Genomic DNA, 24,836 nt, shown 5'->3' with positions numbered 1-24,836 from the left:
GAAGTGGCCAAAGGGTCATGAGCCAAACATAGCCCTATGACAAAAAATCATCTCCAACCAAAAGGGCCAAAAGGCCATAGATCAAACATAATTTATTATTTTAATTGAATTAATATAGTTAATTAAATTAAATTACCATATTAAAATAAGATTTTCGGACATATTGGAAGATTATTGAAAGAGTAGGCCATTTGAAAATTATTGAAAAAATTAAAGGAAAGATTATTGGAAGATAATAGAATGTGAAGAATTGAAATAAAATGAAATAAGATACTATGGAATGATGAAAAATATGTGAGAAATGGTGCAGGAAAAAAATTAAAATCAACAAAAAAAAACTTAGGTTAGGCTAAAAAAAAAAAAAAAATCTCCAGCCTGGCTTGATTTGGTGGTTTTGACCTGGTAGGGCCCACAAGCTCTTTGACTTAATCCTTTGTTGGAGATGGTTTTCGTGTTATTTTAAACTATTTTTAGCCCTATGATCCTCTGACCGAATCAGTTGGAGATAACCTTAGATCCATGACAACAACTGAATTTCGTGCTAGGTAGCTCAACCCTGTGTTCTCCGACGCTGGTATGTAGCTGCCTAGTCGTTTGGCCTGCCGAATGACGTGTCCCTTGGGCGTTTAATGAGCTGCAGGATTCCCGGAGCCTGGTCGCTTATGTGGATGTGACTCAGGATGAATGCTTCAGAGCTCATGAAGGATTAGCTCATGCGTTGATGGAAGTAGTCCAACCTGGGCAAGCTGGCCCTAGCTGGGCTTTGATGCTGGTGGGCCTGTGTCGCATTGCCTTTGGTGAAATAATGAAGAGAAATGCAGTCCAGACTACCAACATAAATGTCAAGGATTTCACAATGTGCAACTATAAAAAGGCACGTGTCGGGTGCGTAAGCTGCCCTTAACGACTTGAGCTACAAGCCCCGTGCACAAATTGCATCGTTCAATTTCAAGTTCATTATTTAAATGGACATGGAAGTGGAGAAAGATAAAACACAAATGGGGAGGAGGGGAGGAGGGGAGGCAAAGAGAAAGGCACAAGTCACACTTTTATTGTCAAAACAGGAGCGAATTGGTTTTTACATTCTGCTGTACACACTCTTCTTATCCTCAGATATCAATACAACATAAGTATGCATATGCAAGCCCCCTAATTTTCTCTACAGGAAATCAATTTCCGAAACGCCGTAAAAAGAAAAAAAAAATCGAATTTTGAATAAAAATTTGAAAGATGAAGGACAAAAATGCAAGCTCACGACAAACCTGTGACCAGAAAGAATACCAAGAAGCTAACTAAACCAAAATGCAAACCTAGACATCCAAGATTCCAAACCAACTCAAAAGGCCGAAGAGAAAGTAAGACTAGAAAAATTGTTTGTTGTTTCTGTTCAATCATGAAAACTAGCTTCTTGGGAGCAGAAGCAGCTAAAAATGCACTGATGCTGTCCCTTTCACTCCTGAGAAATTGTGTTCCCCCACTGTAGGAAGAAAGAAAGCAAAATGTTAACTAGAATGCTCCATCGGTTAAAAGTCAACGAAAATCAAACTCTACTTTCATAAGGAAAGATCATGTACAGTTTTGGTGGGCAAGCATTCTGACGCATGCAACATAAACTGCAGCAAGCTGAAGAAAATGAAGAGTATGAAGAGATTCAGAACAATAGAAGGGCCATTTTAAGCTTGTTCTGTTTCCACTTGGGCAACTTATGGAAGGCATCCTTTGCCATACCGAAATGCCCCCTGAACTCCTCTGCTGACAAGTAAATCTGCTTGTGCCAAACTCATATATTAGGAATTTAGGATAAATTGAATACGTATGCATATGATTCCATAACCATTGTAATGCAATTCCAGTATGTTACCTCTCGCTTCGTCACATCAATATCTGTAACAGGATCTTCTGATGTTGTTTTAAGGCGTTCATATGGGTGAACGGGGAGGTTCTCATCTTCTGCTTCACCCTCCTTCGCATCTTCCTGTATGGTGAAGGATTCTAGTTTACTGGTCATAGAATTCTCCTTGTTATTTGTCTCCTGTTGTTTTGGCTTGGGGGGGCCTGGGCTCACTGCAGCCATAGATAAAATGCTTTAAATTAAGTACCTCTGAAGGAACTGAGTGAGACAATTTTTGTGGAGGAGCTTAACAGATACTTACTTTTCGGCGATCTTGGTATATTAGATTCTCTTGCTGGTCCTGTTTTATCAAAACTAGCAGTGAGTGCTGCTATAGCAGATGATTTTGAAGCCAATTTTGATGAATCTGGAGTCACAGATTTGGGGTACAGTTTTGTGACCATTGGAGGTGGAGTTGAAAGGTTTCTGGCATTAGCATTCTCAAAAGTAGCAGCCAGTGCATTGAAAGCTGGAGATCTACCCCTCACACGAACTCGATCGGGGCTGAAAGACATGCTTCTGGAACGCTGCGATTTTTCTGGTACACTAGACCTTCCACCATAAGATACAGGTGCTCTCCGTTTTGGTTTCTAATCAAGCATTAGATAATGAATCAGGAAATAAATATTAAGCACTAATCAGGCAACAAGGTGCGACAAGTTGCCCATGTACAGTCAAAATGTAGGAGGGCCACACTTGCATTAATCACACAGATCATAACACGGTGTGACTATTGATGGTTGATTAATATTATGAATACTAAGCTTTCTTTCTTGTATACTTCCTGTGTACTTGGATTTCACCTGTTAAATAAAAATTCATTTTACTTATAAAAAAGGTAAATTGAGACTTTGCGTTTTCACAAACAGAAATTTATAACACACAAACACTGTGGCTCGCAACTCTGGCATATACATTTGAGCGTCCTAACCCACCCTAAATAGAACCACCGAATGGGATGGATCTTACGAAAATATGGGAAGATATATGGCACCTAGTCAACTTAATTTGGCCTTTCAGTTAGCACTGGTTCCAAAGGTGCTACAGCTATGATTTGAAGGGATTTTATCAATTCAGATGTGAAGCCCGCAAAACTTACAGACACAGAGTTTAAGTCCCAAATTCTACACATTCTTTGAATTGTGAGACAATCATGGGACAGTCAATATTTACTTAGAACTTATGACCAACCAAAACACCAAAAACCAATATATATTTATATAATATTCTTCCTATAATCTCTCACTACAAGATATCGCAAACTGTCCACTGAGTTTTGTGTGACAATCATGGGGTTGTAGTCAATATCCCATAAGACTTACTAGAATTTAATCAAAATTTTAATCAAGTATGCCATAGAGAATTCAAAATAAGCATAGATGTGCACAAACTCATAAGACTACTCATGATCAACTTCTTATTCAATCTCATAAGACTACTCATGATCAAGTTCTTATTCAAAAGAAGACTTACATTTACAGTTGGACTACCCCCATTTTTCAGTATAGTAAGTTTCCTTTGGAAAGAGTTCCCGTGCATCTGTACCAAAAACATAAGGAAAATTAGATTCTCAAAAAGATCTCAAATTTTGGTGATAACTTGATAATGATTATAGGACTCACAGAAGATTTTGCAGAGTCCCAAGTGAAGAAGCGTGTGAAGAAAGGTGGCTCACTTCCTTCCATGATGATATATATTGAAGCTTCACGAGATAATTGTTCCATGAAAAAATCATGCTCAAGAAATTTCTGTCAAAAGTTAGAATTGCCAACACATAGTAACATTAGAAATCTTAAAGATAGTTCACACAATTGTAAACCAATATGAGAAAACATAACTCAGATTAAGCTTCTACCAATAGTTGAGAAAATTTCAAAGAAAGTGACATGTATCTTAGAAGACGGTTGACACAGTTGTACTGATATTACAATCTCAAGTCAGATTACAAAGTTATTGAGGTAAATAATCGTGCAGAGCAATATTATAAGTTTCTAGATATAGAGAAAAAGGTATAGATTTAAGAGTTTTTATTTTACGGTGGTCCGGCAGACGGTGCATAGCAGGCTTAAAGGCAAAAGGACATTGTGTTTTGATAATATAAATACTAGCTTGTGAACACAAGTACAGCTATGCTATTGCTTTCAGACAAACTCTAAAAAGTCGTACCTCCCCAATAGTTAAAGCCTGCATCCTATCCTTGGAGTTGACCTGTTGGCCAACCCAAACAAAGATGTCTGCATGACAATCCAAGATGAATATATCTTCAGTCATCAAATCATCCTGGGTGAAGTTGTATATCTCAACTACCTGCAACAATGACTTCAGTTTAAAGCTGTGTGAAAAAATAAATCCAAGTAATATTGCACAAATTTGATCAGTTGATGCAAGAAAGCCTCAGCCCTGTAAGTTTAATGATTTTAATCACCTCATTCTTAAGTTTCATAATCTGTTTATGCTATGATTTACAGACACAGACAGAACTATCAACTATCATGTGTTGATAAAGACAGGTGTCAGACACATTTCCCAGAAACCTAGACGCAGGGATGAGCGGATATCTAAACCGTTTATAACCTTTTTTGTTTTTCCTTTATAACTTTTCCCTAACTGAAACAAACATTTTTGAAGTATTGGTATCCAAATGAATGTGTGAAACAGGGGCACAAGAATCTCGCGTCCTTAGGTTTTCAGAGAAGGTTGCTTTTTGTTGAAGCAGTGTCACAACTTGTCAGGTTATGACATAATACAAAAAATACGTCACGTGAAACATAGTATAAACAAATAGTTCAAATAATACCTGTACGGTTTATAATACATATAACTGAAAAGATCCTGCATTTAGCATAGTCTAACATTAATGTTGTGGATTAGAAATGATAAACCAAAATATGTACCTTCAAATTTCCTGAAGATCGATGTCCAGTGTGGTTATAATCAGAACAACAGAAAGGGGAGAAAAAGGTCAAAAACTTTGTGGTTAAACCAAATTGAAAATTTCATCATCTAGCTCAGACAAGTTTCATACCATTTGAGAAGGTGCAAGAAAATAGGCGGGGGTCGCTTTCACCAGATCTTACAATCTTTTGGCTGGGATACTCGGTCTTTCCTCCTAACAACTCCCAAAACTGTTCTGACTCGGAATTTTCCTTTTGCATTTTCGACTGGAGATCCGGCTGTAGATAATTCAAAGCATATAAGAAGTAGATTAATAAGCAGATCAACTGCAAAAAAATAGCATACATTATAAGGACCCATTCATACACAAAATAGATGATTACTAATAGAACTGAAAGCACCCTCATAAAATAAAATATTAGCAAGTTGAACCAACCAAATTGACTCTACTGTAGTTCACATGCGAGTAGGATGACAATATTTATACGAACGACCAAGATGCAAAGATGCATGTCACAAGAATTACTAGCCTTTCCACCATTACAGATATGAACAAATATATATCTCACATAGAAAGGTCTCTCTTCTATAGCACTTTCTATAACTATAAGAAACATAGAGCACAACAGACCTTTATTAAATCGAGCTGCCTCTCAACAAGTTCCTGATCATCCGAGGTTGTGAGGCCTCCAGACCAGGTAAAGACAGTTGAGCCACTATGTAATATATAACAGTAGGAGGAATTCAAAGATGATGCAACCTGATGGCAGGGATTAAGAGAAAAAAGAAAGAAGGGATGGTTGTTAACATTCATATACAAGACAGAAATATACAAGTCTATTTACTATAGGTATCCTTCTGTGAGCAAAACCAGAAGAAAAAGGAACGAAAGAAAGAAAGAAAGGACTTACTGCATCAACTTGTATTGCTTGCATATTATCAGGTCCAGATCCCTGGACACGAAATAATGCAACACCATCTTCTTGATATGTCTCATCTAGAACTTCTTTCTCCGCAACATAATTTTTGTATCCATCACTGAGACCACCCTGATAAATTTCACATAGTCCATTTTGTGGTAAATTGAAAATATGCAATTACGTTCTAACGATGATTTCAAGAACTTTCTTTCTTTTGTCCTTTTATTTCAACATTACTTTCTCTATGGCATCATAGATTATACAAACCTTCAAAACAATTATGCTTTGGAAGATTGAATAGAACTGAATTGGTTCATTTCCTTCATAGATACGAGCCTAGAAATCAAAGATAAAATATCATCAGTAAGCAACAAAGAAATAAGTAAATTAATTGCATCAGGGTAACAATAGCATTTTAGTTGAAGGAAAACTACCTGGGCAGCAAGAAACTTCATCGACTCAACCATCTTGCTTGCTAGTGATATAGCTGATACCCTTTCGTCCTGTTTGGAGTAGAAATTCATATTTAGTATGCCTTCCACTTGGGCTAAATCTATGAACAAACATACATCTCTCTAATCTCATAAATATGCCACATGTAGCTTGGAAAGAGAGAAGGAACATATGACTCAATTAACTTGAAGAAAATTATTTTAGTTGAGTTGATGTCCTTAGAACGATGTGCATCAAGGCAACACTTCAAGCCTAACTGCTGAAATTTACAGTCACATTCCAAGTGCATGACTGACCAATTACATTGCCAGAAAATGCTCAAGATTTAAAAGCAATCTGATTTAGGTTGAAAATGCCTGATCTTTGTTTCCATACGTTTTAGTTTCCACCATTTTCACATAAACATGAATAGGCATAAGAAATTAGCTCATAATCCAGGAGCTTAGATAGATCCTTTGTTTCTAGAGAGGGCTGAATACTGACAAAGGATTCCGGTGGACAAACCCAGGTAATTAGAGAATTCTATGAATATATCATGGCTAAAAAGTTGGACTTTACCATTTCATTAATTTTTTCAGACTTTTATATGGTACTCCTCAATCAAAACTTTACTCATGCGTAGAATATTATATGTGCACTTATTTTGACTAGAAACCTATTTGTATAATTTCCTGGTTTTTATAGGGAATTGCTGTAAAGCCTTGGAAAAGTTTATGATATTCTGAGCATTGTGTCAAGATTGATAAGATGCTTGGTAAATTATTACCTCAACGCTCTGCTTTCCAAACCATGTTCCTATAAGGTGTTCCTCTTTATCCTCTCCTGGATATGCATAATGAAAAATATAGCAATCTCCACTGTAAAATTTTGATTGATCAGAAGACTGAAGGTTAATCTTTTCCTGGCCATTCACACGCCAAACCTGCCAAAACATGATAAAGCTACCATTAGCAAGATCACGTAACCAAAAAGTTGACATGAGGTTTATATTCACATATCTTAGCAACAGTAATATGAAACTAAAGCAAAACCAAAATATAGCATTCCAAATGATTGTTCATGTTTCCCTGAGACCTCATTTATGATGAGTCAGAGATGATTCTTGTAGAATGTTACAACCCCTTAGTTTTATGGCTAGTATTCAAAACTAAATATGAGGCTTTCTATCCAAGTTAGTGGAATTTCCATACAGTTCGCAAATTGATTCTGAAACCTTCCTCTTTTACATCTTCCTCATATGACATAGACAAATATCTTCCTTTTTAACTATTTTGTAAAGAAAAGACAAAAAGAGTGCAGTCAACTATCTTTGTGGAGTTTGTGTTAACAAAAGAGGTTCTTGGTTCAAGGGAAGCCTTTCCATAAAGAATTGAACTAACAAACAAGTACTAGCATTTCTACGCAAGAATGGTTACAAAAAGAACCAGAAAAACATGAGAAACAACATAAAGTGCAATAAATATAGATATACAGCACCTGCAAGTTTCCAGTGCAATCAATGTATGGTTGAGGTTCTTCTTTTACAGGATCAGCTTTCAACAGACCCTTCACATTAACCCCTTGACGCTTTAAGAGTGCTGCAGAAAGAATGAGAAGCAACAGAAGTGAGATTTTGCTTGGTTATGATCATAAGGACAAAATATGTTGCAAGCAAGGAAAAGAAAAAGAAAAAGAAAAATCAGAAGCAAAACAGTCCAGACTGACCTGCAACCTTGCCCCTACCATCTTCTGACACAGCTACATCAGCTGTTTGGGGCCACGAATCGAATTTGGACCTAAACATTACTGTCTCAAAGCCCTCAATTACACGAATTATGTGGGATTTCGATCGATCAGGAGGACGGACTAGTTCCTATATGGTGAGATCGACAGAAAACAAGGGTTATTGAGAACATACAACAAGATGCAAAATTGATGATAGATGGAAAAAGCAAAGGCAATGACTAGTACTTCTGCAGCTCCACTTGCACTCCTTCTTTGGTCAAGAGATGTATTTCTCCCCATCCAAACAAACACTTCCAACCCACAATCTAGAAGATAGCACTTGTTTGTGTCTAGCAAATCCCTCGTCAAAGCATCACCCTCAACTGGTTCTGCCTGTCCCTTCTCAACACTTCAAAGGCAAATATCTTTCTTTCAGAACTACAATATCATTGGATTTCAAAATTCATAATCACAAATGAAACTTCACTTAAATAAACAAAGTTATCCATTATCATAGGTAAGCTGCAAGTATCTGACTTCTGTTTTTGTTGAAAAGAAGGGAAAATGAATAGATTTCTTAAATGGATCAAAGAGTTGGAAAGAAAAGGAATGGATGACCAACACAAGTACACTTAGGAATGTGTATGAAGTAACATATTATGCCTTCTAAAAAACAATGAGGTGCAGTTAATATGGCAGAGATCATTGTAAGACTATATATAATAGAAAAGGGTTAAATTAGATGGAAAGTTACCAAAGAAGCTTAGTAGGATAAGAATCAAAACTTTTGTCCTCATTGGTGGCTGTTTTCCTTGGAAGTGGAGCAAAACCACCAAATAAACCCCAAAATTCTCCACTTTCTGCATCAGCCATCAACTTTCCATCCTCTACAAAAGTAGATTGACTCAGAGAGAGCAAAAATGACAGTTAATATCATAATTGAACTTTCCACTATGTAATTTGACTTACCAATGGAAGCTATCTCACATTTCCCATCATGATATGTGTCTTTAATGTACTGGACAACTTCCAACGCCTTAGCTCTTTCTTGAATAGATGAGTTTGAACCATTAAATTGAAAAATTTTAGACTTGGTATCCAAAATAAAAATGTCATCATGGCTGAGTGAAGATCGAGCAAAAGCAACCTGTACATATGTATGTGTTAAATATGTAAACAACTTGCACATGTGTGTATGTGTGTGACCATGCATGTGTTATGTAGATCAACAAGTTTTATCCATCATCAGCAGAGAACATATGCACATAGACTTGCCTCTTTGACATGGACAACATGTTTTCCTTGGCACACAAACAATCGTGTTTTGTGTTCTTCAGCCTCAGCATGTTTAAACCCAGATGCAACTCCACCTTCTTGAGGTATGATACATGGTTTGAAATAAGATAGGAACTTGGCAGTTTCGTGACCCTGTACTTCACGATACTGGACAGCACGTCCTCCAAGGGTTGCATCTAACTCAACTGTCTTGATGGCTGCAGCTCCAGCTTCATCCTGTTTTAACAGATCCCCATGTCAGAAAGATATGCCAAGAATTCAAAATCAGATAATAACTTCAACAGCGTAAATTGTAGAGTTTACCTGAGACGTATCCTTTCCAAGCCAATAATGGATCTCATGCCGCAAAGCCCCACTTTTTGAGGCTGTAGTCTGAATAGGAAGTTAATCAACTCAGAAGTTAGTCGAAGTACTGAAAATTCACAAAACAGGAGCGAAACGCAAAATATAAGAGATTTAATATCCAGAATACTAAGGAGTATTTAGATTAACTCATATTTCATAAATAAAGTTGTCACATGGATGTGGCTCATATCACGATAAAGGCAAGGTATGGTTTGAAGTGTTTAGGGAAACCAGCAATCACAAGGACGTTGCGCGGTATGTAACTAAGAGTAATCAAAATATATTGCCACGTGAGAAATGAGTTGGATTACATCTATTCACTTACTTTCAGGATCACATAAGAGTCCCCTGTAAAAAAATTGCCATAAGAGGACTTTGGGATAGGAGCAGGGCGAAAGTTTTCAATGCGCCATATTTCAAGTCCACTATAGATTGTCAAGGAGATAACATAAAAACTACACAAATCCAAACTTAAAAGAACATAAATAGCAACACTATGGTAACAGTTGCCGTCTTTATGTTCTGTTTCCCTCATAAGTTGCAAACTACTGCATTGATTAGAAAAGTACTTCTGAAAGACAAATGTCAAAAACTGTAAAGAAGATGAATATTTCATGAGATAAAGGATACTCCTTTTGTCCAGCTCCCTGGAAAGCTGGATCCAAATCTCTCATGGAAACAGCCATTTTGTTTTTGCAGCTGTATCTGTTAAGTTATCCACAACTTTGGCAAGAAGATTGGCGTCAAGCTGCCTCAAACAATTTGGCACTACAAAAGAGCATACAAATGTTAAAAGGATTGATTACCAATAAATTCAGAAACAACTAGCTAGAATGGTACAATCCACAGTTCAGAAATAAGTGTCAGTTATTTGTTTGGTGAAGTGAACAAAATTTATCTATACAATGACAAAACGAACACATACCTATTACTACAACATGAAAGTTAACATAGAGTCAACAAAGACCATTATCATATATATGTGGATGCAATGCAACATTATGGCTTAGTTTATTCAAACGGTTAGGATTGCACTGAAATTTTAGCAGGATTAGTACAGAATGCTCACTACACAGATACAGTCCTTATGTCCTTAAACTCAAAGACTAAAGCTTCACACAATGCAGCTCCAACCAAAATGCATAACATCCTATCAGGAGATTTTAGTATATTTATTCACAATTTTTTTGTATCCAGTCCGATTAAAACTACTTTTGCAGGCCAAATACAATAAAATAAATGTTTAGGATAGCGAAAGTACAGAGGAACAGAGAAAATAAACGATATTTAAATGAACAAACAGGAAAATGGAAAATACAAAGAAGAAGTGACACTGGTTATTGAGACAAAACACAATGCCACGCACAAAACCCAGAAAGCAGTTCGCATAACACAAACGAAAAGTGCAAGTGAAACATTAATGAAAATAGACACACGGGCAGAGAAGCAATTCCCACCCAGGTCGCATGTTAACACACACAGACACATGTGCGGCTTCACATGCACCCGTACGCATTCACATTCAGAAAAGTCATGGAAGCGAAAACGAAAGGAGTGAAATAACAACTTCACAGATACTCAGAACCAAAAAAATAAAAATAAATAAAAAAAATCCAAGAGCATGGCAGAGATATACAACGAGTTCCAAGAAGTCATGGAAGCGAAAACGAAAGGAGTGAAATAACAACTTCACAGATACTCAGAACCAAAAAAATAAAAATAAATAAAAAAAATCCAAGAGCATGGCAGAGATATACAACGAGTTCCAAGTTTCGAATTTCGGGACCACTTAATTATAATATTTATCTCTAACTTTCATGGAAAATCTTATTTAAACAAGTGCAAAAATTAAAAATCTCAGCTGAAATTAAGCAACAAAACACGGTGATTTCTCTTAGAGATTCAATCATAACACACCAATCCGATCAAACCCACATCAGAACATAGCAAAATGCACAAAACCCAAAATTTTCTAACAATTGTACGATTAGAAAAGCGTGCTACATGGGTTTATCGCATTGATTTCAGAAATATAAAACAGTAATTCACAAACCCAATGAGCAAAACATTGAAAAATAAACAAAATGGTTAAAAACCCCATGATCGAAAGCTTGAATTTTGAGCATACCTGGTGGCTTTTGGCGACGAAAATCCCAATTGGAGGAGACCCAGATCCAATCTAACGCAGATAAATTACAGAAAAAATTAAATCCATATTCATTTTCTGGAAAATTGATGAAGTGAGAGAGGGATAAAGAAAAATGAAAAAACACAAAAGCTGAGAGGAAAGAAAGTAAAGTGTGGGGGCTGCAGAAAGAAGAAGAAGAAGAAGAAAAATGGAAATTGTAGAGAGAGAGAGAAAGGTGATGGGAGAGAGAGAGAGGGAGGGAGGTTGGAGGGAATGATGAGCTGCCAGGCGTGCTTATCACTAACGGCAACAAAAAGAGGACTACACACTCTCTCTCTCTCCCCACAAAGCACTGATGAACTGTAAATTCCCTTTATTCAATTAGATATTTGATTTTTTATTAACATTTATACTAATTAAATTATTGTGTTTTCTGTCTTTTTTATGCTTTCTTTTCAGAATTTATTTGGAGGGAATTACTGCAATTTTTGGCCCATGGTAAAAATCATCACAAGTAAAAAGCAAAAGGGAAAAGGTGAAATGAAAAGGCAAAAACCAGGTGCTTTTCTTTTTTTTTTGTCAGCTGAAAATTTGTTTTGTTTTCAGTATGTTATTTATTCACCTGATGTAATCTGTTTAGAAACTGATTAAATGGGTTTGATGACAAGTTCGACAAAATACAAGTAAAACTTTTAAATAAAAAACTCATACAAAAAAAAATAATAGAAAGAAACGCGAGTACCTATTAAGTTTTGGGATCAATCAGTCGAACATGAAGCGATTATTGTTGTTGTTGGAGCTTCTGCAGAAGTCTGGTGTCATGAGCTGTGTTTTTTTTATATTTTATGTGACTATATCTTAGTTTTGTCAAATACTTTTCTGGGTCTGAATCGCAATTTTCATTTGTTTTTATTTTTGGTTGTATTTTTGTAAATTCAATCATTGTAAAATAAATTTAAGAAAGAATTGGAAGAAAAAGGGTAAAAAAGGAAAGAAAAGGGTGGTGGGAGAAAGACTTTACGGTTGGTGGTGGAGAGAGCTGACTTCCGCTTTGCGAGGGTAAAAGAGAGAAAAACTGGGAAAGGGAAAAAGTCGGTCACCGGCCATCATTTGTGCTTTTACCCATAAAGCCTAAGGTGGGGCGTCATGTTAGGGACTCCTCTCTCTCTCCTCTCTCTTTAGGCATTTACATTTTACACATTATAATTGTTGTTAGTACTACAGTTTAATGATATTTATCTTTATTTATAAGTGAAATGTTTTAAGTTCGATTCTCATAAAAAGAGAATTTGAACCACGTTACTGCTAATTCATTGTGAGGCTAAGTCTATCCTCTCCTTTTATTCTTCTTCACTTATAAATTAGAAATCCCATATTAAATTTAGATAAATAATAGATATTATTATATTTGTGTTAAATTTGATATTAGAGACTAGCTGATGATGTGGTCCAGCCCCCCAAACATCCCCTACATTATCGTCGCATAAAAATATTGAAAATTAAAAGAAATATTGAGATGCTTTTCATGTCATGAGGTTCTATTTTATCACATTACATAAAGTAAACATTATTTTATTATGTAAGTTGATTTGAACGTCTAATCTTTTGTTAAATTAATGACTTTTTTATGTTATTATGGTACAAATGGCCCAACCCAATTATCGATTTAATAAATAATCAAGAATTCCATTAAACTTGACACAATTTTATTACCTTATTAGTATTATAAAAAAAAAATCACAACCATGTGTGTAACATCGCACACCGTCCAAGGAAATGGATCATGTAAGTCTTATATGTATATTCTTATCTCTACCCAGCACAATGCCTTTTGGGAGCTCATTGGCTTCGGGTTCCATCGGAACTCCGAAGTTAAGCGAGTTCGCGTGAGAGCATTCCTAGGATGGGTGACATACTGGGAAGTTCTCGTGTGAGTTCCCAGAAACAAAACCATGAGGGCGTAGTCGGGGCCCAAAGCGGACAATATCGTACTACGGTGGAGTTGAGCCCGGATGTGGTGCGGGCCCGGGCCGGAATGTGACAATTTGGTATCAGAGCCAATCCTTACCCAGAGTGTGCCGACTAGGACGTCAGGCCCCTAAGGGGGGTGGATTGTAACCTCCCACATCGCCCAGGGGAATAGATCCTATAAGCCTTATATGTATATTCTCATCTCTACCTAGCACGAGACCTTTTGGGAGCTCACTGGCTTCGAGTTCCATCAGAACTTCGAAGTTAAGCGATTTTGCGCGAGAGCATTCCCAGGATGGGTGACCCACTGGGAAGTTCTCATGTGAGTTCCCAGAAACAAAATCGTGAGGGCGTGGTCAGGGCCTAAAGTGAATAATATCGTCCCAGGATGGGTGACCCACTGGGAAGTTCTCATATGAGTTCCCAGAAACAAAATCGTGAGGGCGTGGTCAGGGCCTAAAGTGAATAATATCGTGCTACGGTGGAGTCGAGCTCGGAATGTGGTGCGGGCCCCAGGCCGAGATGTGACAATGTGGCCTTTTCTAAAAATCATTAAAAAAAACTATAAAATGTGGAATGTAGTTAGCCTTTTTGTTTATATTTATTTTCTCATATTTGTACGCACACATATATTGAATATGATGGATTGTCATATTTGGCAAACACCACCATCTTTTATCATTTTGCACCCACTTCATCCTCTTGTACAATGGGTAATATTCGCAAAATGCTTTTGAACAAAAATTGTGAGGTTTGAGTTATTTAGTACTACAGTCTAATAGTATTCTTTTATATTTATAAGTGAAAAGTTTTGGGTTCAATTCTCGCTAAAGATGAATTTGATTCAAATTATTGTTAGTTCTTTGTAAGGCTAAGCCAACTTTCCCATCCCTTTAACATAGTTAATATCGTTTATTAAAAAAAAAATTAGTGAGGTTGGGTGAAACCTTAAATGCTAATAGTTAAAATATATATAACAAAAATTGATAGAGGGGGCTGTCATTCACCAAACTTTTATGACATACAAACTCATTTTTAAGGCAATGGCAAACTTCTATGCTAACAAAGCAAGAAATCTTAATAATAACTGAAAAAAAAAAAATATATATATATATATATAGATAATTGTTGTTATCACTCTAAAAATCTAATTATATTTTTGGAGTGCAGACAATAGTTTTCTAGAATAAATAAAAAATAAATAAATAATTGTCACAGGCCGTCCCGAAATTTTTTTGTCGGGGATGTGAAATGACGGAATTGCCCTTAAAGGCTACAAGTTAAGTGTGACTTGTTTATTTGAATATTTCATACTATCCTAAGTTTTTGGAAAATTTTAAGTGGATTGAAAGTTGTTTACAAATTGTGTGGTTAGGGAATTAAAGTATGGTTTGTTTAGGTGGACCACACACACACACGGGAAAAACACCTCCCCGTGCCCTCTTTCTCCTCCCTCGCAATTCACTCTCTCTTCCTCCCTTCGAATTGTACAGACAAGGCACCAAACCCTCAAATCTTCACGGATCAACGCCAAAAAGGTGAGTTTCTTCATCCTTGCAACCTCCTGAGTTGAATGGTACCATTTTTAGAACTGGAGACCTTTGAAATCACGTCGAACCCGTAACCCATTTTGAAATCACTATTCATGCACACGTGAAATGTGGATTTTCAGGGAATTCTAAGCTTACAGGGAGCTTAGTGAGGTCCTAAGGAAGCTCGAAGTACTTAGTTTGAAGGTTTTGGACGTCGGGATCGTAAGGTTCGAAGTTGGCCAGTTTTCTTGGATTTTCTCCGGTGAGATTTCGTGTGTTTTTTAGCCTTAAAGTAGTGCATCGTGATTCTACATGTTTAGGGCTTCATTTTGGTATAAATTGCGTAGAAAATGGTTGAGAAATAACGGAGAACAAGGAGATTGAAAAATTTCCAGTTTTTCGGCGCCGGCGAAACCAGTTCGGTGATTGGAGGTAGAAGATGACGCGCGTGGGGGCGCGTGGACCCGTGCCTATCTCGGGGCGTAAGGGCGCGTGGCAAGTCCAAAATTTGTTCTAAAAATACCTCGACGTCCGTGACGTCGAGTAGGTCACTGTGGTATATTCATATACCTAATTTAAGCATCGTATGAGGAATTATTACGCATTGTCAGTTATGTGCTTTAAATAACGTTTTTATAGTTGTTTTACATATAGGTGATACCTATCCCGAGGACGAGCGCATTCAAGGATGTCACGGGGGTTACGACCCTTCGACATACCAGTGAATGGGCAGTATTTTCTGTATTTACCTATATATTATTGATTTTTCCCAGAAATTGAATTTAAATGAAAGTATGTTTTAAAATGCCATGCATACATATTATATGAAATATATGAATTAGTATTTGATGCATATATGTGAATTGGTGCTGTGGACGCACATGTGAGTATCAAGTGAGTTTTATGTTATTCATATGGTTTATCGATGATGTGAATTGCGTTGAGAGCTCATAACCTGCACCCCTGGTATTAGTGCTTATATTATTCACCCCGCACCACACGCTCACCTTGGATCCAAGTAGGTGCATGTCGTACAGACCATTAGAGGGTTCCGACATGTCGTACAGACCATTAGAGGTGGTTCCAACTCGTATGTGATTTTAGATTATTATACAACTGTTGTTGAGAGAAGCACTAGAGTGTATTCTTACATCATTCTTATCGTACAGACTACTTCAGGTAGTTCCGATTTATGTGCAGAGTAGTGCCTTACAGGTCACTGTGGTGACTTCGGTTGGATTGGATATTGAGCTATAAAATTAACCGTACAGAACCAACTGCAGTGTCTTCAGTTGATTCATTATTTCACCTGTTATAATGTTGCATCCTTATTCTGTTATTGACGCTTATAGCATGGCATACTTTCTGGTTTTTGATAAAGATTGGTGATTTGAGATATTTGAAGAATTATATGCATATTATGTTATTTTCTGGGAAAGTATACAGGTTTTACAGCGAAGGGTTAGAAATGTTGTTAAATTGAAATGTTTTAGAAAAACTTTGTTTTACTGACCCACTCAATTTTGTTTTGCGCTCCTCCAGGTTCTAGTTAGCGGTGTGGTGGTTCACGAGGATTCCCACGGCATTCTGACAGACTACTCATGTAGGACTCACCTTCGGGTGTTGTAATTTAGTAATGTTCCTACTTGACTGCACCTAGTACTTATGCTCTAAATATGTGTGTTTCACACTTAAACTTACTCTAGCATGCTAATTGGATATTATTGCTAGTAGTTGGTTTTTATTCCTTCGTATTACCTTTATCTTTTGCTTCCGCATCGCATTTTTGGTTACGTCACGCCCACGTGACGGCCAGCACGCCTTGATTCTAGGATCGGGGTGTGTCAGTTTCGTATCAGAGCCTAGGTTGCAGTCCTGTATAATTGTTAATGCTCTAATGATCTTTTGGTATCTTCTTTCAAAACTATGCCGCCTCGTAGGGAATCACGTTGTACTTATGAGCCTAATTTCCCTGATATAATTCAATTAGGGGAAGCGATGGCTCATGCCTTTCAGAATGCAAACCGTCCTCCTCCTCCTCAGAGAACACCCCTGGAGACTATGTATAATAAAAAATTAGACCGCTTCATGGGTAATAAGGGTCATGAAGGGGCAAAAAAGTGGTTAGACCATATTGAGAAGACTTTTCAGGTGATGCAGAGTCAAGGGAATCTTCCTGCTAGTAGATGGGTTGAGACCACTACTTGGTTTTTAGGATGAGAGCAGCGGCTTGGTGGGTAAATCAAACTTAGTTTATGTCACCTGAAGAGGCAGCTAATTGGGAAGTATTCAAAGAGAATTTTAAGAAAAGATTTGTTCCCCAGAAGTACATTGATCGTAAGAAGCAGAAGTTCACTCAATTAAAGCAAAAGAATATGTTAGCGCATGAGTATTACATGAAGTTTACAGACTTATCTCGTTATGACCCTGATACAGCTGGTAATCAGGTAGAGATGTTTCGCCGTTTTAAGTAGGGAACTAGGAGGAAATGGCAGACTTTTGCTAGTGCGATTCCTTGCACCACGTACTATGAGTTTTATGAGATTTTGGTTTGGATGGAAGATTCCGAAAACCTTCCTGGTAATAGTGAGGAAGATGAAGATAAGAATGATAATTAGAGGAAAAATGACAGGGGTAAAGGTATCTCCACTCAGAGACCCCTTAAGACACAGAATTTCAAGATAAGTGGAGCGAGTTCGAGTTCTTCCAGTGGAGGATTTAGTGTCACAGGCCCGAGGAGAGGTGGAAGATTTGCTGGTGGACCCAGGTTTTAGAGGCAGAAATACTTTGGTGGTGCTGGTGGTTCTGGTGCTCCGTTGTGCCGCCGTTATAATTTCAGACATCATGGAGAGTGTAGGAGAAGTGGTGGTAGTTGCTACACTTGTGGACAGATGGGACATAGAGCTACTCAGTGTCCCTAGAGTCAGCAGAGGTCTCAGCAGTCGGCTATGCCACCTCCAGCGCCGATGCAGCAGAACTTTGGGTCAGACAGTTATGGTCAAACGGGTCGTGGTGGTGCTTACCACTATTAGGGTGATGCTGCTCCCTATGCTTCCAGACAGAATCAGTATTCCAGGATCCTTATTTTCAGACTGGGTATTCCCAAGATCCTGGAGGTTATACTTCATATCCTTCCATGCCAGCTAGTGGATCTCAGTGGTATTAGGAAGGCCAGACCCGTCAAGGAGAGGTTGCTGCTAGTAGTACAGGACTGTCTAGGCAGTTTAATCAGTCAAGATAGAGACGTACTTCTCAGGGACGAGGTAATCAAGGTAATAGGGGTCGTGGTGGACGACAGCAAGCTCAGGGACGTGTTAATCACATTTCACTGCAAGATGCTCAGAACCATCCAGATTTGATTATGGGTATGTTAAATATCCTTGTTCACTTTGCTAGAGTTTTGATTGATTGTGGTGCTACCCATTCTGTGGTTTCTCATACATTTGCTCAAATGACACAACCTCACCCTACACCTCTAGGATTTGATTTAGAGTTTACTATGCCTAGAGGGGACAAATGTTATGTTGATAGTGTTTATCCAGGGTGTCCAGTGATGGTAGATGGTGTAGTTATGCCAGCTAATCTTATCTCGTTAGATATTGTGGATTTTGATGTGATTTTAGGGGCAGATTGGTTGCATTATAATCGTGCCCATATAGATTGTTACGGGAAATCAGTTACTTTTCATCGTCCTGGACTACCAGAGGTTACTTTTGTAGGTGAAAGAAGTGGGGTGAGACATGGTGTTATTTCTGCCATGAGAGCAAATAAGTTGTTATCAAAAGGTTTTCAAGGATACTTAGCACATGTGGTGTTGAATGATGTTGTTCCTAGCAGTGTGGAGGAAGTTGGAGTAGTCAGACACTATCCTGATGTATTCCTAGATGATTTGCCTGGATTGCCGCCAGACAGAGATGTGGAGTTTTCTATTGATTTGCTTCCAGGTACGGATCCTCTATCTTTGACTCCATATATAATGGCTCCAATTGAACTGAGAGAGTTGAAAATTCAGTTACAGGAATTAACTGATAAAGGTTTCATTCAACCTAGTATTTCACCTTGGGGAGCTCTGGTGTTATTTGTAAGAAAGAAAGATGGAACTTTGAGATTATGTATTGATTACAGGCAATTGAATCGGGTAACGATTAAAAATCGTTATCCATTGCCTCGTATCAATGATTTGTTTGACCAGCTTAAAGGTGCATGTGTGTTCTCTAAGATTGATTTGAGATCTGGCTATTATCAGTTGAAGATTAAAGATGAAGATGTACCTAAAACGGCTTTCAGGACCCGTTATGGACATTATGAGTTTTTGGTGATGCCATTTGGATTGACTAATGCACCGGCAGCTTTCATGAGGTTAATGAATGAAGTATTCCAGCAATATCTTGATAGGTTTGTCATTGTTTTTATCGATGATATTCTGGTATACTCTATGTCGAAAGCAGATCATATTCGACATCTTAACTTGGTATTAAAGAAATTGAGGGAACATCAGTTGTATGCCAAGTTTAGCAAATGCCAATTTTGGTTGAATCAAGTGGCATTTTTAGGACATATAGCATCGGCACAAGGAATTCAAGTAGATCCTCAAAAGATAGCAGCAATGGAGAATTGGGAACAACCACGAACAGTCACTGAGGTGCAGAGTTTTCTTGGTCTAGCAGGTTATTATCGACGGTTTGTTCAAGATTTTTCTATGATTGCTTTACCACTAACGAAGTTAACCAAGAAGGATGTTAAGTTCGAGTGGGACGGGAATTGTGAGCAAAGTTTCCAGCAGCTGAAATATTGCCTCACTCATGCTCTAGTATTGGTACTTCCTGACGACAGTGGTAATTTTGAGATTTACAGTGATGCTTCCTTGAATGGTTTGGGATGTGTCTTGATGCAGCATAATAGAGTAATCGCCTATGCTTCTCGACAGTTGAAGATTCATGAAAGGAATTATCCTACTCACGATCTTGAGCTGGCAGCCATTGTCTTTGCTTTGAAGATTTGGAGGCATTATCTCTATGGTGAGAAATGTAAGATCTTCGCATATCATAAGAGTCTTCAGTATCTTTTTACTCAGCATGATCTTAATCTTCGTCAGCGAAGATGGATGGAGTTACTAAGTGATTATGACTGCACTATTGAGTATTATTCGGGTTGTGCAAATGTGGTAGCTGATGCACTGAGTAGGAAACCTCAGGGTCGACTTAATGCTTTGTATGCTTGCCGTGTTCCTCTTCTTACAGATTTGAGAGCTACTGGAGTAAAGTTGGAGTTAGAAGAACGAAGAGAAGCTTTTCTTGCTAGTTTCCAAGTCAAGCCAGTTTTAGTCGATCGTGTACTTGAAGCTCAGATGGTTGATGAAGAAATCCAAGAAATGATCCAATTGAGAAATGAAGGGAAAAAGAAAGACCTCAGGATTCGAGAATCAGATGGCATGCTTATGCAGGAGAACAGAATGTATGTGCCGAATAATGAGGAATTAAAGAAGGAAATTTTGGATGAAGCACATTGTTCGGCTTATGCGATGCATCCAGGAGGAACTAAGATGTACCATACCATTCGACCATTTTTTATTGGTCGGGTATGAAAAGGGAAATTGCAGAATATGTAAGTAGGTGTATTGTTTGTCAGCAAGTCAAAGCTGAAAGAAAGAAACATTTTGGACGGATGCAACCACTTCCTGTTCCTCAGTGGAAATGGGAAAATATAACTATGGATTTTGTGTATAAGCTTCCACATACACATAATGGATTTGATGGCATTTAGGTGGTTGTAGATCGGCTTACCAAGTCAGCATACTTCATTCCAGTAAGGGAAAAGTATCCTCTGAATAAATTGGCTAAGTTGTTCATCACGAAGATCGTGAAGTATCATGGAGTTTATTTCTAATCGAGATCCAAAATTTACTTCTAAGTTTTGGATAGCTTTTCAGGAAGCTCTTGGTACGAAACTACTTTACAGCACTGCTTATCATCCTCAAACCAATGGACAATCTGAGAGGACTATTCAGATGTTAGAGCATATGCTGAGATCTTCAATGTTACAGTTCGGAGATTCTTGGCATGATCGCCTAGACTTGATGGAATTTGCCTACAATAATAGTTTTCATTCGAGCATTGGTATGTCACCATTTGAGGCATTTTATGGTAGAGCTTGTCGTACGCCATTGTGTTGGTCAGAGGTTGGCGAAAAAGTGCTAGAGGGCCTAGAGATTGTGGATGAGACTACTCAAAATGTTCAAGTGATTAAGTCTAACCTGAAAGCGGCTCAGGATCGACAAAAGAGTTTAACAGATAGACATGCTACTGACCGAGTATATGATGTGGGTAATTTGGTATTCTTGAAATTGTCACCTTGGAAAGGTGTAATGCGGTTTGGAAAGAAGGGCAAGCTAAGTCCTAGGTACATAAGACCTTATGAGATCACCAAAAGGATTGGTGAAGTTGCTTACAGATTGGAGTTGTCTCTGGAGTTATCTAAGGTACATAATGTGTTTTATGTCTCGATGCTTCGACATTATGTTTTAGATCCTTCACATGTGATTCCTCCTCAACCTTTAGAGATTAATCCGGATTTGATGTATAATGAGGAACCAGTGACTATCTTGGATTGGAAAAACAAGGTTCTAAGGAATAAGACAGTGAGCTTGGTAAAAGTATTGTGGAGGAACCACTCAGTGGAAGAAGCTACTTGGGAAACGGAAGATCGAATGAGAAAGATGTATCCAAGATTGTTTTATGAGTATTAAGTGGATTGATTGGTTGTATGAGTTTCGAGGACGAAATTCTATAAGGAGGGGAGATTGTCACAGCCCGTCCCGAATTTTTTTTGTCGGGGATGTGAAATGACGGAATTGCCCTTAAAGGCTACTAAGGTAAGTGTGACCTGTTTATTTGAATATTTCATACTCTCCTAAGTTCTTGGAAAATTTTAAGTGGATTGAAAGTTGTTTACAAATTGTGTGGTAAGGGAATTAAAGTATGGTTTGTTCACACACACACACACGGGACAAACACCTCCCCGTGCCCTCTCTTTCCTCCCTCGCAGTTCACTTTCTCTCTTCCTCCCTTCGAATTGTATAGACAAGGCATCAAACCCTTAAATCTTCACGAATTGACGCCAAAAAGGTGAGTTTCTTCATCCTTGCAACCTCCTGAGTTGAATGGTACCATTTTTAGAACTGGAAACCTTCGAAATCACGTCGAACTCGTAACCCATTTTGAAATCATTGTTCATGCACACGTGAAATGTGGATTTTCAGGGAATTCTAAGCTTAGAGGGAGCTTAGTGAGGTCCAAGGAAGCTCAGAGTACTTAGTTTGAAGGTTTTGGACGTCGGGATCATAGGGTTCGAAGTTAGCCGGTTTTCTTGGATTTTCTCCGGTGAGATTTTGTGTGTTTTTTAGCCCTAAAGTAGTGCATCGTGATTCTACATGTTTAGGGCTTCATTTTGGTATAAAATGCGTAGAAAATGGTTGAGAAATGACGGAGAACAAGGAGATTGAAAAATCTCCAGTTTTCTGGCACCGACGAAACCAGTCTGGCGACTGGAGGTAGGGGATGACGTGCGTGGAGGCGCGTGGACCCATGCCTATCTCGACGCGTGGGGGCGCGTGGCAAGTCCAAAATTTGTTCTAAAAATACTTCGACGTCCGTGACGTCGAGTAGGTCACTGTGGTATATTCATATACCCAATTTGAGCATCGTATGAGGAATTATTACGCATTGTCGGTTATATGCTTTAAATAACGTTTTTATAGTTATTTCGCATATAGGTGATACCTATCCCGAGGACGAGCGCATTCAAGGACGTCATGGGGGTTACGACCTTTCGACATACCAGTGAGTGGGCAGTATTTTCTGTATTTACCTATATACTATTGATTTTTCCCAGAAATTGAATTTAAATGAAAGTATGTTTTAAAATGCCATGCATACATATTATATGAAATATATGAATTAGTATTTGATGCATATATGTGAATTGGTGCTGTGGATGCACATGTGAGTATCAGGTGAGTTTTATGTTATTCATATGGTTTATCGATGATGTGAATTGCATTGAGAGCTCATAACTTGCACCTCTGGTGTTAGTGCTTATATTATTCACCCCGCACCACACGCTCACCTTGGATCCAAGTAGGTGCATGTCGTACAGACCATTAGAGGGTTCTGACATGTCGTACAGACCATTAGAGGTGGTTCCGACTCGTAGGTGATTTTAGATTATTATACAGTTGTTATTGAGAGAAGCACTAGAGCGTATTCTTACACCATTCTTATCGTACAGACCACTTTAGGTAGTTCTGATTTATGTGCAGAGTAACGCCTTACAGGTTACTGCGGTGACTCCGGTTGGATTGGATATTGAGCTATAGAATTAACTGTACATGACCAACTGCAGAGTCTTCGGTTGATTCATTATTTCACCTGTTATAATGTTGCATCCTTATTCTGTTATTGACGCTTATAGCATGGCATACTTTCTGGTTTTTGATAAAGATTGGTGATTTGAGATATTTGAAGAATTATATGCATATTATGTTATTTTCTGGGAAGGTATACAGGTTTTACAGCGAGGGGTTAGAAATGTTGTTAAATTGAAATGTTTTCGAAAAGCTTTGTTTTACTGACCCACTCAATTTTTTCTTGCGCCCCTCCAGGTTCTAGTTAGTGACGTGGTGGCTCACGAGGATTCCCACAACATTCTGACAGACTACTCATGTAGGACTCACCTTCGTGTGTTGTAATTTAGTATATTCCTACTTGGCTGCACCTAGTACTTATGCTCTTAATATGTGTGTTTCACACTTAAACTTACTCTAGCATGCTAATTGGATATTATTGCTAGTAGTTGGTTTTTATTCCTTCGTATTTCCTTATCTTTTGCTTCCGCATCATACTTTTGGTTACGTCACACCCATGTGACGGCCAGTACGTCTTGATTCTAGGATCGGGGTGTGTCAATAATGGTATAACATATCTTAAAGGAAATGTACAATCTTAAAAGATCAGTGTTCAAAATTAAACTGATTTCCTGGGAGCTATTAGGTTCAATTTTTGTTCATAGTTGATAAGTGCAGTATCAAATTATTACAGTTAATTCATCATGTAGCTTAAGCACGAATTCCTCACCCTTTATGTATCTTCAATAAGATGTTGGTCTGGTGAAAAGTGAGTAAATGTTTGAAATTCTCATATATTAATATTGCCCAAAATAAATTTGGCGAAAGAAAAATAAATTAAACATTCATCCCATTAATACATATAGATTAGATGCCCAAAATAACCTAAGGGTATAAAACGCATTCGAAAAATATTACAAAGTGCAAGGTTAAAAATATTTAGTTGGATTAGAAGTCAATGTACCTCAATATAAGTAAAATCTCCCGGATTAGACTTAATAATTGTATGGGTACATGGACTTATACCTAATTATCTCAAAAAAAAAAAAAATCATTTGATCTTAGTGGTGATTGTAGGTAGGGATGGGCAATGGTTATGGCGAGCAGGTAACCACGGTTATTTATGCATAATTGTTTAATCTCTTACCTGCATAATCGTTTACCCGTTGGGTAATTGCATAAACGGTTATACTCATACTCATAACCATTTATAAACGGTTAACCATACCCGTAACCGTTTACCTATATAACTGTAACTACATATACCCGTTTACCCTTTTTTACCCATTTACCCATTTTT

General features: G+C 37.8%; 1 protein-coding gene across 2 annotated transcripts; it reads right to left on the bottom strand.

Moving 5' to 3' along the window:
- Positions 1 to 1,033: 1,033 nt before the first annotated feature.
- Positions 1,034 to 12,509, bottom strand: LOC103403529 (villin-4). 2 transcript variants are annotated; one of them, XM_029090898.2, is made up of 25 exons: positions 12,375 to 12,509; positions 11,633 to 11,683; positions 10,135 to 10,272; positions 9,830 to 9,929; positions 9,463 to 9,531; positions 9,139 to 9,375; positions 8,833 to 9,010; positions 8,618 to 8,750; positions 8,110 to 8,272; positions 7,864 to 8,011; positions 7,636 to 7,736; positions 6,926 to 7,081; positions 6,141 to 6,209; positions 5,974 to 6,042; positions 5,698 to 5,835; positions 5,418 to 5,546; positions 4,917 to 5,064; positions 4,786 to 4,796; positions 4,058 to 4,198; positions 3,514 to 3,639; positions 3,365 to 3,430; positions 2,154 to 2,481; positions 1,862 to 2,064; positions 1,575 to 1,765; positions 1,034 to 1,477 (listed from the first exon to the last, which is right to left on the bottom strand). In XM_029090898.2, exons 3-24 carry the CDS (start codon positions 10,188 to 10,190, stop codon positions 1,652 to 1,654), a joined length of 2,883 nt encoding a protein of 960 aa, XP_028946731.2. In that variant the 5' UTR covers positions 10,191 to 10,272; positions 11,633 to 11,683; positions 12,375 to 12,509; the 3' UTR covers positions 1,034 to 1,477; positions 1,575 to 1,651. The 2 variants fall into 2 exon arrangements, with proteins under 2 accessions (XP_028946731.2, XP_028946730.2); XM_029090897.2 differs by lacking the exon at positions 12,375 to 12,509 and having other exon boundaries at positions 11,633 to 11,977.
- Between the last annotated feature and the right edge of the window lie 12,327 nt (positions 12,510 to 24,836).

Source organism: Malus domestica, chromosome 13, assembly GCF_042453785.1.
Source record: "Malus domestica chromosome 13, GDT2T_hap1".
Classification (NCBI taxonomy): Eukaryota; Viridiplantae; Streptophyta; class Magnoliopsida; order Rosales; family Rosaceae; genus Malus; species Malus domestica.
The sequence above is the reverse complement of the archived record's forward strand: the minus strand, read 5'-3'. Positions and strand labels throughout refer to the sequence as shown.